A 20,235-nucleotide genomic window follows, 5' to 3' on the forward strand; every position below is an offset into this window, starting at 1 on the left:
TATAATAAAATATGAATTGGTTTTTAAGATACTAATGTCATAATCAGAAAAAATGTTAAATAAGGATTATTTGGAATTAAATGCTTGAACAGAATATCTTTATTTGAAATGCCTTTATGTGCCTCGTGATGGTGGAATAACTACTGTCAAATGTCAGCACAAAACTTTCTTTAACAAGCACCATTACACGATAACAGTAGTCTACCTTATACTTGGAAAAGTTCCAGAAAGTTCATTGTTTCAGCAGTACACAAGGTCCTATGAGTATTCTAAATTATTTTACCACTGTTACTAAAATGTATATTTCCTTTTGATATATCCAGAAAAGATGTTGATAATATCTCTGTGCATTGTATTGTTGAGAACAAAGTTTTTTCAGAGAATTTACATTTAAAAATAAGATTATACAAATGACTTTTCAAAAATTTCATTTGTACACAGCTTTTCTAGAATTTACATAATGCATGAAACAAAATTTAACTGTAGCTAAATATTAAAAATATTAGTCTAGACAAAAATTTCCTGATTTTAGTTGTATTGTTTCCCTGTAGATAACTAACTTGCTTTTCTTCAAACTTTATTAGCAGTAAGTCTGAAATACTTTGGAAAGGAAAAGTCCTGTTAGTTTGCTATCACATAGAGCCTTGAGGTGTGCCTGTATTTTGTGATCTTTTTTTCCTTTCCCTGTATTTCTCTTCCCTTTACTTGAAGAATAGAGAAAAAATGAAACCACTAGGAGTTTGTTTTGCTTTTTTTTTTTTCTTTTCCTTCGAGACATTTTGTGCTTCCTAGTTGGTGGCTGAGGAGGTTACTCTAACCTCAGACTTTCTTTGATTTTACTTCCTTGTATAAATTTCCTCAGATTGTTTTGTGACCAATTTCTCTGTAAGGTTTGAGACCTGTGCATAACAGCACTTTTTAAAAAATTTGTTTCCTAGTTTCTTATGACTTGTTTTTAAATTCTAGATTTACTGAATGCTAATTTTGTACAAGTTACTTTGCTAAAAAGGAGTTAGTATATAAGTAGTGCAAAATCTCTGCTTCCCTCAGTTTACAATCTAGCATAGTAGATTGAATTTTTTGGTGATTTAGCCTTACAGGTAAAATATTATGCCTGTATTCAATATTGTGACTTTACTAACCTGTTTTATTAGTTAATATGTTAAAGAATGGTAAAGCAATATCAAAGACATTTCTCAAAAATACACCAATGAGCAGAAAAGAGAAAGCCTCCCTGAATATTTTACAGTGAACAAAAGTACACCTTTGAAAATAGTATAAAGAGGAGCTAAAACAAATAACTTCTGCATCTAAGTTATAAGGCACTGACATTATTAACCTAATCTTAGTCTGTATAAGCTTTTTAAAAAATCATTTTAGAGTGTTGTTAATGGAAAGAAAAAAATCATCTGGGTTCAAAGCTCTCTGATACTGAGAGGTTTAGACGTCTGCTACTTTTGGGTATCCAAACATTATGGAAAATACATTATCACTAACTTAGTATAGCGAATATGTCCCTCTGTCCATCTAACCATTTCCACAGCAGTCCAGTTCACTTCAGTCGGTCAGTCGTCTCCAACTCTTTGTGACCCCATGGACTGCAGCACACCAGGCTTCCCTGTTCATCACCAACTCCCGGAGCTTCTCAAACTCATGACCATCAAGTCCGTGATGCCATCCAACCATCTCATCCTCTGTTATCCCCTTCTCCTCCCGCCTTCAATCTTTCCCAGCATCAGGGTCTTTTCCAGTGAGTCAGTTCTTCACATCAGGTGACCAAAGTAGTGGAGCTTCAGCATCAGTCCTTCCCATGAACATTCAGGGCTGATTTCCTTTAGGATTGACTGGTTTGATCTCCTTGAAGTCTAAGGACTCTCAAGAGTCTTCTCCAACACCACAGTTGAAAAGCATCAATTCCACAATTTCTACAGCAGTCTGTGCCTTTAATCTAAAAACCAAGTGAATTTATAGAACCATCATATAATCTTAACTTTAATGTACACATATTAAAATTTAAAGTTTATTAAAAATACAAGGATTGACTTGCCTTTCATATTTCTTCAGGATATGCCAAGACCTGGCTGAGGCTGATTGAAAGAGAACGTGGTTGAAGGCATCATACACTAATAAAATAGAAATGATCTTTGAGTAGGGAAATTGTGGGTAGGCAGAACGACTTTCATAGGTGAAAATTTGATAAAACACTTTAGGTGATTGTGGCAGTTTTTAAAGTAATGTGTCTTCCCCAAATAATTCCATTTTAAAATCAAGCATCAACCATGCTTTTTTATCTTTGAAACTTGAATCTTTTGAAAAAAATTGAATAGGTATCATAATATGAAAGTATGTGTTCTAATTGCCAAATCTAGCTATACCAAACTCAGATTTTAGTGTCTGAATTTATACATAAATATATAGTACTGTTTATTATACAATAAAAGATGTTCATTTTATGTCAATTGACATAGATATTAACTGACAAAACAAAACTTACTTAGTTTGATTCTTTTTTAAGTAGAAGACTATTTTATCAGCTCTTAATACCTGTTTGTGTGTTGTGCAGAAGTAACTTGTTTCACTTTGTTCATTGGTATAATGTGTTCTTTGTCTCTTACCTATGCACTTAAGCAACTAAACTCAGCACGCCTTGAAGGAGATAACATTATGGTAAATTTCTCTTACATGCTCAACCTCCTGCATGTAAAATGGCTGAAGGTTTGTTGGCCTACTGTGTTTTCTACATCTTGAATAAAGTGCCTTCTCTTGCTATTATCTACATGTAAAAGTCTAAAGTAGTTGAAGCTATGCATTCATTAATCTAACAAAAAATAGAGAATGCTAGCTGAAGTAATACTGGAACTTGAAGAACAGAAATTATGTGTCTAGTTGACAAATTCAGGTATACCAAATTCAGATTTTAGAGTCTGAATTTATACATAAATATATATTGCCTTTTATACACAATAAAAGATGTTAATTTTTTATGTTGACTGACATAGATATTCAAAGATATTAACTGACAAAATTAACAAAATTTACTTAGAGAAAAGTATAAGGTATACAAATTTACTTTGCTTCACAGTACCTTCAATGTTTAATTTTCACCCAAATTCAACATAGAATTAATTTCTTCTTTGTAATTCCAGGCCAAGACAAACCCTAGTAGTTTAGGTATTTCTGTAGTGTTGAGGACTGTGCAAGCAAGCTCAGTAACTTCAGTCATGTCTAACTCTCCGTGACCCCATGGACTATAGCCTGCTGTCCATGGGATTCTCCAGGCAAGAGTACTGGAGTGGTGGGTTGCCATTTCCTCCTCCAGGGGATCTTTCTGACCCAGGAATCAAACACATGTCTCCTGCAGCTCCTGCAATGCAGGAAGATTCTTAACCACTGAGCCATGTGTTAATTCACTTAGGAGAGTGGCTGAATAGTGGTAGCTTTGAATTAGTAATGAGAATTATTCTATAGTATCCTGTATATTTTATTGAGCTTGATTTGAGGAAATTTTTGAGATATTAAGCATATTTAATTTTTTAGCAAGATAGAAATTAGTAAAATCTAAACATTGTCCCAAAACTCGTAAATGTTAGCCAGTAAAGATTTATAGGTACAGTGTTTGTCATAATACTCCTGGGTGTATTACTGCCATAGAAGTAGATGGAATCCACTGTTAAGTAGTAAATAATTGGCAGTTTTTATTTGTTAAATCAGTTGACTACTTTTATTTCATTAGCACTATACTAAAAGGAGGGGAAAAAACATGTAATAGAAAAGATTATTATACAGAGTATGTAAAATGCATTTGTTTTTTTTAAACTACTGCAATTATTGAAGCCCTGGCTAAATTAGGGCTTTCTTTAGATAGCAAGAGAATGCATTCATTTATTTCCATTGTCCTATTTATATGTAGGTAAATGAGAAGTATGAGACTGTTTCACTCATTGGTACTTTAGTATATAAGTCATTTTAAACATTTTAAGTCATGCTAAACAGTTATCAAGACTTTGTTTCATTTATTAGGCATTTGTTTTACTACTTGTGTCATCTACTTATGTGTTTAACTCTGGTAACGTTAAGTTCATCATATCTCAAGTTTATTTTGCCTCCCCTCATGGCTCTATCAACATTTTGTGTCCATTTATCCTTGCTTTATTTTAACTTCCTAAAATTGCAGATTTTGAACCTAAATGAGAAATTAGAAATCATATACTCTAAACGTCTCATTTTACTGATGAGAATACTAGAACTGAGAGGCGTTAAATATTCCCAGTTTTGGAAACCTGTTATTAATTTAGAATTAGTATAAGACTCAAACATCAATACTATTAACACATACGAAGGCATACTTTCACAGTATATTAAGCTTTATTGATTTAACTATTACTGTTTAATCTGTTAATGTGACTCTGGAAAAAGTATGCCACGTGAATTAAAATATTTACATTTTTCTATACTAAGCTGTAGAAAATGTTAAATTCCAACTTTCTTTCATGCTCTATATTTTTCTCTAATTTTTAATGCTGGCTAGATTTGGGCAGAGGAAGTGACAAAAGTAAGTAAATTATTAAACTACAGAATTATGAGACAAGAGTTTAAATGTCATTCATTCAGTAAATCTATATTGGGCAACAACTATGGGGCCAATCACAGTCTTTGTTAGTATGTCTTATAAAATCTGAAAGTTATGGAAAGCTCAGATCCGTTTGGCTCGTAGTAGTTCCACAGAGTAGTAGAACAGTGCTTCAGAGATGTCGTTTGTACACACTCTGATAAATATCAGGTATCTGTTATATTAAATGTAATCCTGATAGTGCCTTGCCAGAAGATAGTTCTTAAATACTTGGTTTATTCATATGATAATTATGTGAATTATAGTTAACACTATGTCTGTATCTTCAGAGAAGTGAATATATCATGTCACACAAATGAATTTTCAAGGTAACTGAAGCTTGTTTTCTCCAGCTCCAAAGCTAATTTTTCTATCATTCTAGTTGAAAATATTCATAAAAAATTAAATACAGGATAATATATATTTAACTTTGCTTACAGTTAGGCTTATTACTATGAACATGCTTTATGTACTGTGCAACAATTGGATTCTTTGTTTTCGAAGTATGTTGTCTCCTCCCTGATTGTCAGACTGTCACTTTTAGACACTGTCCATATTACCATTACCACCCGTCTCTCTACTTCTGCTACCATTTCTAATCTTCTCTTGGTTAGGAAAGCAAATAAACAAATTTAAGGAATAAAATTATGACTAGTGCAGATTTATTTCAAGTGCTATTTGAGGTCTTCAGAAGCATTTTTCATTTACTTCTCATGTTTAGAATCTGACCTTGAGATGAGGTCAGTCCTGGGGATAGAGCCCAGGTGTTAATTGGGCCCCTGACTATTAAACAGTTTTATAAACTTAAGCTTACTGTCTGACTTTATAGGATTGCTGACTATGCAGTCTTGTTTCAGGCATAGGTTATGGAGCATGACTTGGAAATCCAATGTGAAATTCTTGACTAACGCCCATGCCCTCACTCCCTTTCATGGAATCCATTCATCAGCTTAGTTATAGTTACACCCTGGCCTCTGATCTCTTCCTGAACCTCTAGCATGAAAAGAGGACAGAATAACATGGAAGAGAAAGTAGTTTGGTCAAGAAAGGGTCTCTTCCACTTTGGTTAGCATACAGGTACATAAAAAATTTTTTGCAGATTTGATCTTGCAGTCTCTACAAATTTGGGAAATGGTTGATATAATATCAAGAAACTCATGAAACAAGTATTTACATTATTATGCTTGTGTATGTTTAAAAAGCTTAAAATAACTTCAAAATGAATTTCCAAAAATATTGTTGTTCTCACTTCTGTCATTTTTATAATTTAAATGTGTGTAATTTTAAAACTTTATATTCCTGGAATATATTAAGGTTTAAGCCCATAGAAAAAGTACATAACACTGACCAAGATTTCATAGTTAATCTTCATAGCAGAAAATTTCATAGCAAATTTCATAGCATGGAAGCTTGACCAGAATTTCTGGCTTAGAATAAGTAACCCAGTCCTGATCTAACAAACCAACACATTCTTCCCCTATTTCCGATTTACATTCTAAAAGAACTCTTCTTGCTTCTCTAACCCAAGCTATGCTTTAGTTAAGTCCAGTAACAGTAATTCTAAGCAGTAGAAGATCTTTTCCCTAGAACTCTACCCTAAGTATAAAATTAAGTTGGAGAATGAGATCCTCTGGAGGACAGAATAAAAACTCTCAACTCATTGTCTTTCTCTAAACCCTTTTTCTGTCTCTTTCTAATATGGATTATTTTCTTCCTAAGTAAATTATTTGTGCTGAACCTAATTTCAGTTACCTCAACCTCTCTAATTATTATAATCAATTACATGTGTCAGAAGTAGAGATGGTTTGGGACGTTAGACTGAACTACCCCAAACATACACTGCAACTTGTTCAAGAAACACAATTTGTTTCCTTTCTGTCATTTACCTTTTCTAAAATATAAATTTTCAATTGTACAGAAAAATGACTTCTAGGCTTTATAATATGGTGCTTTATTCACAAATAATTAAATTTTGTTAAAACATAGGAGACTGATTCTTTGTCCTTACTAAGATCATTTTATATTTTTTATTCAATGTTTTTAGCTTTAAAACATTATTTCCATTTCAGATTCAAGCTTCCTAGTCACTTTTAATCTGCTACCTAGCTTGCTTACTTATACCTTGTACAGAAACATTACCATTTAGTAGACTTTCCTTCCATTTCTACTAAAGGCTGTCAGATTGTACTTTCACAGTCAAACCTGTGTGGAATAAGCCTCATTTATTTCTGAAGTGCATTTATTTTTTGTTTGCTTTGGTTCTATCTGTCAAAACCTCTCGACCAAGTAGAAAAGTAAATGGTGCAAATTTAGCACTGAAGTAATTGGTTTTCCTTAACACTTCTTTTAGGAAGAACATTGACTTTTTTATTCTCCTGTGACATTTTTATGCTACATGCTGGAAGCATATTACTTCAGCCCTGTTATCAAAGTACCATGTATTCTGGTTTTGGTCAAGTAAATTTAATTTTAACTCAACTTACTGAATAATTCAAGCTTATTTCCATAAGTCTCCTCTAGTGGTCAAGTCTTAGTCCCCTCTGCCATGTCTTTTGGCAATGGGATAAGAATGGTTACAGCAACTGATATCTCTTTTGCAGCTACTTCATTGTTGACTGCTTCACTGGGTTAACTATTGCCACCAAAGAGGGTAAAGGAGAGGGTGTGAAAGGGAAAGAGTTCGCACCTTGTTTTTATACTTACTACAGTCTTAGAAATACTGTCATTATTTGGTTGGGGGAGTAAGCAATTTTCCTGGAGAGGTAGTAGAAAATATTGTAATGATATTCTCACCAGTGCTAATTCCCCATGGGGAATAAGCTATTTTGAATGATCTTTAAAGATTTTATGTTTTCCTCTTCACTCTCACTACCGACAACTCTGACTAAAGATTTGTGAGGATATTTTTTTACCAGTATTTACTATTTTTAGATTTTATTTTAAGTGACTTGTTTCGTTCCAGCACTAAACCTATATCGGATAGTTAAAGCTGATAACGGTGTGCTGTTGTGCACATCTGTTTCTAGCTCTGAGGTCACTGACTTCATCTTGGTAGCTTGATAACAGCTGTGGTGGAAGTGGAAGTATCTATACCATTGAAACTCAGCACATTAGAGAATCTCCCCTCCCTCCCCCATCTTCCACCCCCCACCCCAGTAAAGAGCCAGTTACTAGCACACCATTGATTAAAGGTCACTCATAACTTGCAAAAAAATCCTAGTATATCTTGTAGATAATGTTTCTTTTTAAAACATATTTTGTGCAAAGTTTGGAAAGAAAACAGTAAAAGACATTTATGTAGGACAAAGAATCCTTTGAGGGAACCTTAGAACTATATCCCTAGAATCAAGTATATGCTTGATAACTAAACAAAAGAAGTTAAAATCCTCACTTCATTCTGAAGTTTTTTCATTTGAGAATGAAACCTATATTTAACTTCAAAGTAAAGTAACTATAGTAATAACAGAATGTTTTGAAATATTTTATACATGTAAACTGATAATCTTAAGGTTTCATAAAACATTAAAATTTACCAAAGTTTTTACTAGGAAATGTATGAAAGTATATTGACTGTCCCATAGTTTTCCTAGGCTTTTATGTTTATGTCATTAACCTTTGACATTGATTCTTTTGAGTTAAGTACCAGTAAAGAATCAGTTCTGTCTAGATTAAGTAATGCAGAAGAAATAAGGTCTAGAAACCAGGACCAGTTTAGGTACAAAGTAGAATCAGGAAATTGCCAGACTTTGGGGTTTGTTTGGGGGATTTTTAACTGTCTAAATGAATGTGCATAGCATGGACTAAGCCCTCTAATGAGATTCTAAAACTGTGTTACAATTTAAGTCTGAACAGGAATTAAGAATAACTCAAAGTGAATTTGATCGTCAGGCAGAGATTACCAGACTTCTGCTGGAGGGAATCAGCAGTACACACGTGAGTGTTCATTCCTTGGAAATTCATTTGGAACAAAAGGCTTTGATAGTCTTAGGAAAATTCTTAGAGTAGAAACTGAACTTCCTTTTCAGTCATTTATCAAGATAAATGTAGCGTTTTAGACTTAAATTGTAGCGTTTTTCAAGATATATGTAGAAATACTTAAAATTTTTTTTACACCTCATCACCTAGTTTTCTCACCATCATCAAACCCATTTGTTTTTTGTTTTTGGCTAAACAGTTTGTTATTACATATTGTAGTAAAATGCTAGATACTGATGATTCACCCTGAATACAGTGTTGTACTCTGTCTCCCCTTAGCGTTTGCCACTTTAAGTAGATTATAGAGCTAAGAAGTAACTGTAACTTTCCTTTACAGGCCCATCACCTTCGCTGTCTGAATGACTTTGTAGAAGCCCAGATGACTTACTACGCACAGTGTTACCAATACATGTTAGACCTTCAAAAACAACTGGGAAGGTGGTAATTTCCTTTTCATACATGAAACTCCTGATAAAAGAGGAAATTTGCATTTTTTTTCATTTGAACTAATAATAGAGGTGAAAATAGAATTAAAGGCTTTTAGCTTACTTAACTGAGAAGGCAGTGGCAAGCCACTCTAGTACTCTTGCTTGGAGAATCCCATGGATGGAGGAGCCTGGTAGGCTGTAGTCCGTGGGGTCGCTAAGGGTCGGACACGACTGAGCGACTTCACTTTCACTTTTCACTTTCACACATTGGAGAAGGAAATGGCAACCCACTCCAGTGTTCTTGCCTGGAGAATCCCAGGGATGGGGGAGCCTAGTGGGCTTCCGTCTATGGGGTCACACAGAGTCGGACACGACTGAAGTGACTTAGTAGCAGCGGCAGCTTACTTAAAGTCAGATATTTTTTTTTTAAAGGAAAGTGATTATCACACTTCTGAAATAAAATATTTTGAACTCTTGGCACAGAAGAATGTTAACAGGGATGAGAAGATAATTTAAGAGGAATACCTTTTTATTGCTATGTAAAGAGAGCTTAAAAGCATTTGAAGTTCACTTTTCTCTTGTATACCTTTGGAGGTAGTTGAAAATAAAATTACTGACTTTTAGTTGCCCTTAGAGATAAACTAATTTATATTTCATTACTTGTTCACCATTTAAAAAGAAAAGATTTTAGAGTGTTCTATAAGACTTCTTACCCATTGATATCGAGTGTGGTATTATCCTTTATAGCACATGTGTAAAGCACATAGCCCAATCATTTATTAAACATTTATGGAACACCTGTCATATCCAAGCACTAATGATCTGTACTCTAAATTGCTTATGTTTATGGAACTCACATTATAAGGTGACACTGAAAATAAAATGGCATCCAGGTCAGATATCATCTCTGCTCTCACAACAAACGAAGTCTAGGTAGAAGTACAGGCCATAGGTGGACAGGCCATGTGATAAGTAGAAAGAGAAGTTCAGATTACCGTAGGGACATCTAACTGTGACTCAAGTGAGTCTAGCAAAGATTCACAGATAAAAGTATTTTAGTAGAAATAATCTAGATGAAGAAAAGGGCAGGGAACAATGTTCTAGGCAAACGCAGAATATGTGTATGAAAGAGCCAAAGGAAAGAGAGTGTGGCAAGCTCAGGGAACTGACAGTAGTTCATTGTGGTTGGATCACAGTGTTCAAGTTAAAAATGGGATAGGAGCTCTTCCAGGGACAGTAGCAAGAGGCACTGAGAATGGCCTAGCATTTGACATACCATTGTAGGCTGTCCTACAATACCGCCTCTAACAAAACCAGGCTGTCCTAAATCCCTGTTAATAGAATTGTTTATCTTAATACTAAGAAGGTTGGGAAAGCAGCAGAATCTACATGTAGAGTATGCCCAGGCCAACTTCGAAGAATTTGCTGTGACCTAAAGTTCTTATCAGATTGTCTAAAATGAAGAAATATATCAGCTGGCCTTATGGTGGTTCCATGTATGCTATATGTGTCCATGACAAGATCAAGCACACTGTCCTTATTGAGCAGAAAATCATTATGAAAGTGTTGAAAGCACAGAGTCAGAAAGTTAAATTTTAAAATGAAGCTTTTTTGAGTAATAAAAAAAATCAAGCCTTAAAAAAAAATGGGGTAGTAGATGAGGCTGACCAAATATGGTCCACTGGAGAAGGAAATGGCAAACCACTTCAGTATTCTTGCCTTGAGAACCCCATGAACAGTGTGAAAAGGCAAAAAGATAGGACACTGAAAGATGAACTCCCAGGTCATTAGGTGCCCACTATGCTACTGGAGAACAGTGGAGAAATAACTCCAAAAAGAATGAAGTGAAGGAGCCAAACCAAAAACACCACCCAGTTGTAGATGTGACTGGTGATGGAAGTAACATCTGGTGCTGTAAGGAACAGTATCACACAGGAACCTGGAATGTTAGGTCCATGAATCAAGGTAAATTAGACGCAGTCAGACAGGAGCTGGCAAGAGTGAACACCGACATTTTAGGAATCTGTGAACTAAAATGGACTGGAATGGGTGAATTTAACTGAGATGACCATTATATCCACTATTGTGGGTAAGAAATCCTTATAAGAAATGGAGTAGCCCTCATAGTCAACAGGAGTCCGAAATACAGTACTTGGATGCAATCTCAAAAACGACAGAATGATCTCTGTTCGTTTCCAAGGCAAACCATTCAGTATCACAGTAATCCAAGTCTATGCCCCAACCAGTAATGCTGAAGAAGCTGAAGTTGAATGGTTCTATGAAGACCTACAAGACCTTCTAGAACTAACACCCAAAAAAGATGTCCTTTTCATTATAGGGGACTGAAATAAATGCAAAAGTAGGAAGTCAAGAGATTCCAGGAGTAATAGACAAATTTGGCCTTGGGGTACAAAATTAAGCAGAGCAAAGGCTAACAAGAATTTTGCCAAGAGAATGCACTGGTCATAGCAAATAAACTCTTCCAGCAACACAAGAGATGACTCTACACATGGCCATCATCAGATGGTCAATATCGAAATCAGATTGATTATATTCTTTGCCACCGAAGATGGAGAAGCTCTATACAGTCAGCAAAAACAAGACCAGGAGCTGACTGTGGCTCAGATCATGAATTCCTTATTGCCAAATTCAGACTTAAATTGAAGAAAGTAGGAAAACCACTAGACTATTCAGGTATGACCTAATCAAATCCCTTACGATTATACAGTGGAACTGAGAATTAGATTCAAGGGATTAGATCTGATAAAGTGCCTGAAGAACTACAGACAGAGGTTCATGACATTGTACAAGAGACAGGGATTAAGACCATCCCCAAGAAAAAGAAATGCAAAAAAGCCAAATGGCTGCCTGAAGAGTCCTTACAAATAGCTGTGAAAAGAAGAGAAGCGAAAAGCAAAGGAGAAAAGGAAAGTTATACCCATTTGAATGCAGAGTTCCAGAGAAAAGCAAGGAGAGATCAGAAAGCCTTCCTCTGTGCAAAGAAATAGAGGGAAATAATAGAATTGGAAAGACTAGAGGTCTCTTCAAGAAAATTAGAGATACCAAGGGAACATTCCATGCAAAGATAGGCACAGTAAATGACAGAAATGGTATGGACCTAACAGAAGCAGAGATATTGAGAAAAGGTGGCAAGAATACACAGAAGAACCATACAAAAAAGATCTTCATGACCCAGATAACCACAATGGTGTGATCACTCACCTAGAGCCAGGCATCCTGGAATGTGAAGTCAAGTGGACCTTAGGAAGCATCACTACGAACAAAGCTAGTAGAGGTGATGGAATTCCAGTTGAGCTATTTCAGATCCTGAAAGATGATACTGGTGACTGCAGCCATGAAATTAAAAGACACTTTATCCTTGGAAGAAAAGCTATGACCAACCTAGACAGTATATTAAAAAGCAGAGACATTACTTTGCCAACAAAAGTCTGTCCAGTCAAAGCTATGATTTTTCCAGTAGTCATGTATGGATGTGAGAGCTGGACTATAAAGAAAGCTGAGCACCTAAGAACTGATGCTTTTGAACTGTGGTATTGGAGAAGTCTCTTGAGAGTCCCTTGGACTGCAAGGAGATCCAGCCAGTCAATTCTAAAGGACATCAGTCCTGAATATGCATTGGAAGGACTGATTGCTGAAGCTGAAACTCCAATACTTTGGCCACCTGATGAGAAGAACTGACTCATTGGAAAAGACCCTGATGCTGGGAAAGATTGAAGGCAGGAGGAGAAGGGGATGACAGAGGATGAGATGGATGGACGGCATCACCAGCTCGATGGACATGAGCTTGAGTAAACTCCTGGAGTTGGTAGTGGACAGGGAAGCTTGGCACACTGCAGTCAATGGGGTCACAGAGTCGGACACAACTGAGCGACTGAACTGAACTGAGATGAGGCTAGAATAATGAAGCAGTGTCATTTTATGAATGCCCTTTTAGTAATGAGGAGTTTGAGATTCATATAATGAGGAACCATGAAAGCAGGGGAGTGATATGTAACATTTGAAAGAGGAATATCAAGAGAACTTATTTCAAGGAATAAGGAGAAAAAGTTAAAAACTCTCATCACTTTGGTTTTCCTTTCTATTAATCCTTCAAAACTAGGCATATAACAAAATTAGTCACTTCCACAAAACCAATTTTAAGCCCAAGGAGGTTAGTACTTCCTGTTCATATTGTCCTGATGTTCTAGCAGTGAAGCATAGGGGTTGCTGTTAAAATCATTCATCCTTGCATTCTCCTTAAAGCCATTCAGATGCTTGAAACTCAGCCATTCAGACAAAATCTAGCCATTGATGCTCTGAGATAGGTACTTTTATTATCCACATACAGATAAGGAATCAGAAGAACTGATTATAAGATTAGTAAATATATTTTATTTTTAATAGTGGGAAAGTTTACATATTGAGCTACAGTGGCAGGAGGTCTAGAGTTTTGGTTTTTTTTTTAATTTAGCAGTAAAAGTTCTTAGAAGGTGAAGATGGTCTTTCGGGGTTTTTCTGTTGGGTGTTTTGTTGTTTTTCTTTTTACATTAATTCCCCAAAATTAACATCAGTAGAACTCAGTGGCTAAATAAAAGTTAATTATACTGGTAAGTTTGAAAGTAAAATTCCATGGTTAAACATTTTAAAAATCCTATCTGGATATACAAACACATCTGTGTGGAGAGAGCTTATCTTTTTTTTTTTCCTCCAGAAATGTATATATAGGCTGCATTCACTGAGGAAGGGAAGATCAGAAATGTATTCTTAACTTCAGAGTGAAACTTGAATTAGAAATTAGTTTTTTATCATTAGAACCCTTTTACCCATCAGAGAAACATTTGCTTGTAATTTTTAAAAGCACTATTCTAGACATCAAGGATAGAGTATAAACAAAATAGATCATATTCCTGCCTTCATGGAACCTACATTCTATTTAGGGGTAGAGGGGAGTAGAAAATCAGTATGTGTTATCAATTACATAGTATATTAGAAAGTGATAAATGCACTGAAGAAAAATACATCAGGGAAGTAGAGATTTACATAGTCAGGGAAGACAGATTTGAAAGATGTGAGGAAATGAAGCACACGGGCATCTTAGAGATGCTCCAGGAGAGGAAGTACAAAAACTCAGAAGCAGGAACATAGCTGTATGTTCAGGTAACAAAAGAGAGAGTTTAGCTGAAGATTAATCAAGGAAACAGGGAACTAGGCTTTGGAAACCACTCTTTGTTCACTTTGACCTTTACTTGGAGATAAAGTCTGGAGGATTTTGAGCTGAAGCTGCTGCTGCTGCTGCTAAGTCACTTCAGTCGTGTCTGACTCTGTGCAACCCCATAGACGGCAGCCCACCAGGCTACCCCGTCCCTGGGATTCTCCAGGCAAGAACACTGGACTGGGTTGCCTTTTCCTTCTCCAGTGCATGAAAAATGAAAGTGAAGTCACTCAGTCTTGTCCGACTCTTCGCGACCCCGTGAACTGCAGCCTACCAGGCTTCTCCGTCCGTGGGATTTTTCAGGCAAGAGTACTGGAGTGGGGTGCCGTTGCCTTCTCTGTTGAGCTGAAGAGGGACATGACTTGATTTTAGCTTTTAACAAGTTCATTATTGCTGCCCTGTTGAGGATAGATGTTAGAGGGCAAGAATGTGAGCTGACAGACCTGTTGGGAGCCTATTGGCAATAACTTGGTCAATAATCCAATCAGGAGATGATAGAAGCTTGGATGGGGGGATTGTGATAGATATTGTCAAAGTGCTCAAACCCTGGGTGTGTTTTTAAAGGTAAAGACAGCAAGGGTTTGCTGATATATATTCTGTATATGAGGCCTAGAGGTTAAGAATTACTGCAGGCTTTGGCCTGAGCAACTGAAAGAATTGGAGTTTTGGTTCATTAAAACGGGGAATACCCCAGGAGGAGCAGGTTGGGTGTGGGGAAGGCACTTCAGGTATATCAGCAGCCCAATTTTAGACACGTTAAGTTTGAGAAATGAAACATTCAAGTGGAGATAATCAGTTTTAGGATATGCAAGTCTGGATATTGGTTGGGGAGTGAATTAGATAAATTAGACATTTGTCAGTATATCAAGGATATTTAAATCTGTGAGACTAGACGAAATTACCAAGGGAGTAAGTAGAGAGAGGGGCTTCCTTGGTAGCTTGCTGGTAAAGAATACACCTGCAATGCAGGAGACCCTGGTTTGATTCCTGGGTCAGAAAGATCCCCTAGAGAAGGGATAGGCTACCTACTTCATTACTCATGGGCTTCCCTGGTGGCTCAGATGGTAAAGAATCTGCCTGCATTGTGAAAGATCTGGGTTCAGTCCCTGGGTTGGGAAGATCCTCTGGAGGAGGGCATGGCAATCCACTCCAGTTTTCTTACCTGGAGAATCCCCATGGACAGAAGTGCCTGGCCGGCTGCAGTCCATAGGGTCACAAAGAGTCAGACACGACTGAGGACTAAGCCCAGCACAGCATGAGTAGGGAGAGAAAAAAGAAGACCGGGGCTGAGCCTTGAGGTACTCCAACAAAGAGCCGAGGAATAAGCTAAGGAGAATGTTAAGGAATGAGCAGTGAGGTAAGGTGTAAACCACATGTGTGGCCTTGGATTAAGCTGTAAAAGGTGAGAGGAGTGTTTCACTGTGATCTCTAGATAGATCAAGCGAAAAGAGGGCTGTTAGTAGGCCTTTGGGTTTAGAACATTGAACAGTGTGGGCAAAAGCTTGTTTGTCGATGGAAGGAGAGAAACTGTTGACAGTAAGTTCAGATAAGTCTTTCAAGGAGTTCTGCTGTAAAGAGGAATAGAGAAGTGAAGCACTAGCCAGAGGAGGTAGAGTCTAGCCCATTTTTGTCTTGTTTTTTTTTAAGATAGAAATAAAAGCACAATTATAATCCGATAAGAATGATACAGTAAAGGAGAAAATACAATATTGAAAAGAAAGGGAAGAATTGGTAGTGTGATATCCTTGAGACGCAATTTTTATACACAGGTGGTAAAATGAACCTTAAAATAATCTTCAGTTCAGTTCAGTCGCTCTTAGGGGCATAGATATAGCTCATCTGTAGTAGGAGGAAAAATGACCAAAAGTGTGGAAGTTTCCTGATTGTTTTTTTCTCCTCTTAGATAAAAAGGAAGCAGTTCATCAGCTGATTATAAAGGTTAAGGGAGAATTGCTAAAATTTTGCAGATGGATAAAGGGGCATGAAAAGTCATCAGGAGAATGTTAAGTGAATAGATTTTAGAGAAATGTAGTTTCCAGCTAGCATTGTGGACCCACTTGTTCCTACTTAACTCACTGAGTGAGACTAGACTATGATTTTGTATTTTTTCATGTCATAGATACATGGATACTGAATAGATAATTAGGGAGATCCTTACCAAATGAGTAGTATGAAGTAAAGGACATGGGATTTGAAGGTATGTGCAAAAGGGGTGATTCTGATAATTTACCATGGACACAAATGGCATGCTGGTTGGATAATAGATGGTAGGTCTATGGTAGGACTATAGATCTGAGATCAGTTCAGTTCAGTTCAGTCACTCAGTCGTATCCGACTCTTTGCAACCCCATGGACTGCAGCATGCGAGGCCTCCCTGTCCATCACCAGCTCCCGGAGTTTACCAAACTCATGTCCATCAAGTTGGTGATGCCATCCAACCATCTCATCCTCTGTCGTCCCCTTCTCCTCTGGCCTTCAATCTTTCCCAGCATCAGGGTCTTTTCAAATGAGTCAGCTCTTTGCATCAGGTGGAGTTTCAGTTTCAACATCAGTCCTTCCAGTGCACTCTCAGGACCGATCTCCTTTAGGATGGACTGGTTGGATCTCCTTGCAGTCCAAGGGACTCTCAAGACTTATTCAACACCACAGTTCAAAAGCATCAATTTTCAGCTTTCTTTATAGTCCAACTCTCACATCCGTACGTGACCACTGGAAAACTATAGCCTTGACTAGACCGACCTTTGTTGACAAAGTAATGTCTCTGCTAGGTTGGTCATAACTTTCCTTCCAAGGAGTAAGCGTCTTTTAATTTCATGGCTGCAATCACCACCTGCAGTGATTTTGGAGGCCAAAAAAATAAAGTCAGCCACTGTTTCCCCATCTATTTCCCATGAAACGATGGGACCGGATGCCATGATCTTAGTTTTCTGAATGTTAAGCTCTAAGCCAACTTTTTCACTGTCCTCTTACTTTCATCAAGAGGCTCTTTAGTTCTTCTTCACTTTCTGCCATAAGGGTGGTGTCACTTGAATATCTGAAGTTACTGATATTTCTCCCAGCAATCTTGGTTCCAGTTTGGAATCTGAGATAGGCTTGTTGAAATGAGAGTACTAGGGAAAAAGATGATGGTCAGAGGATGGAATGTTGGGAAGTATGATTATTATAAGGGTTACAGTTTTTGGAATTGATAGAGTCTAGACGAGGCATTGGTAATGGACAGCTGAGTTAGGGTCGGGCACAAAATCACTAGGAGAGAAGAGTCCATGGATCTGATAGGCCAAAGTGTTCAAATAATTAGATTAACAATCATTTGAACAATCTAAGAATTTTCAAATAATTCTTAGAATCACCAAGAATTAAGATATACTAGTAGTGAGCCAGAAACTAAAATTTAGAGATAAAGGGGAAAAAAAATAAGACACCTGTAGATGATTGCAACAAGAGATAGTTGATAGTTGAGTAAAGTGAAATTCAAAAATTTGATAGGAGTTATCTTGGTGAGGGAGAAGAATATAGGAATGGAAATGAGCATGCAACTCCTACAGCTTCCACCTCTAGGTTCAATGATACATGGAGTGTGGGAGATAAACACAGGCATCAGGAGGTGAAAGGAAGGTTTAGAGAAGAGGTTAAGGATAAAGAGAATTTTGCTGACTGATTTCCAGATGGCACAAGAGTCATAAAGAAGGAAACTGTATTTTATGAAGAGGTGAATTTCACCTACCTTTACCGATGAAGCATTTTATGTTTTAACCTGTGATACCACTTTAATGGCAGAAAGTAAAGAGAAACTAAAGAGCCTCTTGATTAAGGTGAAAGAGGAGCGTGAAAAAGCTGACTTACAACTCAGTTTTCAAAAAATGAAGATCTTGGCACCTGGTCTTATCACTTCATGGCAAATAGATGAGGAAAAAGTGGAAACTGTCAGATTTCATATTCTTGGGCTCCAAAATCAATGTGGATGGTGACTGCAGCCATGAAATTAAAAGATGCTTGCTCCTTGGAAGAAAAGCTATAACAAACCTAGACAGTGTATTAAAAAGCATAGACATCACTTTGCTGACAAAGGTCCTTATAGTCAAATCTATGCTGTTTCTAATAGTAATGTATGGATGTGATAGTTGGACCGTATAGAAGGCTGAGCACTGAAAAATTGATGCTTTTGAACTGTGGTGTTGGAAAAGACTCTTGAGAGTCCCTTGGACAGCAAGGAGATCAAACGAGACTAATCCTAAAGGAAATCAACCCTGAATATTCATTGGAAGGACTGATGTTGAAGTTGAAGCTCCAATACTTTGGCCACCTGATGCAAAGAGCCAACTCATTTGAAAAGACCCTGACGCTGGAAAAGATTGAGGGCAAGAGGAGAAGGGGGCGACAGAAGATGAGGTTGTTGGATGGCATCACTGACTCAATGGACATGAGTTTGAGCAAACTCAGGGAGATAGTGATGGAGAAGGACGTGGCCACCCACTCTAGTATTCTTGCCTGAAAAATCTCATGGAACAAGGAGTCTGGTAGGCTACAGTCAATGGGGTCGCAAAGAGTCGGACACAACTGAGTGACTTCACCTTCAGGGAGATAGTGAAGGACAGGGACGCCTGGCATGCTGCAGTTGATGGGGGTCCCAAAGAGTCGGACACAACTTAGCAACTGAACAACAACAATGAATTTTAATAGGATTGCTTTCAACCTTAGAAGTGGTTGGAGTAGAATGATTATAGGCCAGCCATGTTACGTTTTTTTCTATTTAGTATTATGGAGCAACAGTAAGCTTAAACTGAAAATTCTAATTATCTTTATTTGTAAGCACATTGATAAAGAGATTTCACTAATTTCTAATAAAACTTATTTTTCCCCTAGAAAACAAGAATTTGTGATATCTGCCCTATTCTTCCGTTGAGTCTTCGTTATGTTATCAGTCATAACATATTATTTGATTGTCTATCCCTTCACCTGTCTACAATCCATAAAAGAATAGTATAGTTTCGTCTTTATGTCTCAGCTGTTCTAGTGATGCTGGACAAGGAGATACTCAGTAAATATTTGAATGAACAGGAAAATGTGAAAATCTATTTTATGAAAGAGTTGTTAGTCAAATATTTCTCAAAGAATTAATTTGAAAACTTTAATCTGTGGTAGTATCTGACATTTAGGTAAGTTTTCATTGGTTTTTTTATTTAAAAATTCATGAAGGAAAAGGTTAATAAAACATACAGTAGAAAACTGAAGTATTATGAATCATTTTTCTGGAGAAAAATAGATATGTTTTTTTAAAACTTTTTCAAGTTTATACTTGTAAAGATGACTTTGAAACAGACTTGCAAGGATTTTATATTTAAAAATAACCTGCATTTTCTCTAATGTAATTGACCCAAGAGGGGTAATCTAGATAGCATACTTTGTCATTAAAATATTAACATCTTTTAAATCTTTAGCCAGTGGAGGTTGGTAGAAGGTAAATACTGCCACCAGGTGGTGATATACAGAAACTTTGGTCTTGTATACATCATTGGCAATTTTCTTTTCAACAGTTTTCCATCCAATTATCATTCTAACAACAACCAGACTTCTATGGCACCTGTACCATCTGCTTCATCAAATGTGATTGGTTCCTCTGCCTTGACTTCAACAAGTAACCTAGTAATCACCTCTCCTTCCAACCTCACTGACCTGAAGGAGTGCAGTGGCAGCCGGAGGGCCAGGGTTCTGTATGATTATGATGCTGCAAACAGTACTGAATTATCACTTCTGGCAGATGAAGTGAGTAATGTGGATATAAAAAGAAAACTGTATCATAGATTGACTTAACCTTCCAGTATAACAAAATGCAAATTCATCATTACTTATTTATAAATAGTTTATTATGAATGCCTTCATAGATTGCAGATGATTGTATTAATATTTTATAAATTTTAACTACTATTTTTTAACAAAATAGAACATCACAGAAATATTTGAAGCTTTTAACTGTTAAATAATTAGATTTCTAAAACTGCCTCTGATAAAAC

The 20,235-nt window shown here is 36.6% G+C and overlaps 1 protein-coding gene and 1 pseudogene across 2 annotated transcripts in view; both read left to right on the forward strand.

The window, feature by feature from the left end:
• The window catches only part of SH3GLB1 (SH3 domain containing GRB2 like, endophilin B1), a 43,829-nt gene that overhangs the window by 18,441 nt on the left and 5,153 nt on the right, over positions 1–20,235 (forward strand). For both annotated transcript variants that reach the window (XM_088835456.1, XM_055404062.2), the window contains 3 exons: positions 8,453–8,542; positions 8,922–9,022; positions 19,759–19,987. In XM_088835456.1, the coding sequence (XP_088691582.1) occupies positions 8,453–8,542; positions 8,922–9,022; positions 19,759–19,987 (420 nt within the window). The remainder of the gene's footprint in view (positions 1–8,452; positions 8,543–8,921; positions 9,023–19,758; positions 19,988–20,235) is intronic.
• LOC148778061 (large ribosomal subunit protein eL34 pseudogene) lies at positions 10,268–19,749 on the forward strand (annotated as a pseudogene).

This window comes from Moschus berezovskii, chromosome 4, assembly GCF_049115385.1.
Source record: "Moschus berezovskii isolate FMDL1 chromosome 4, NW_MosBer_1.0, whole genome shotgun sequence".
NCBI lineage: Eukaryota > Metazoa > Chordata > Mammalia > Artiodactyla > Moschidae > Moschus > Moschus berezovskii.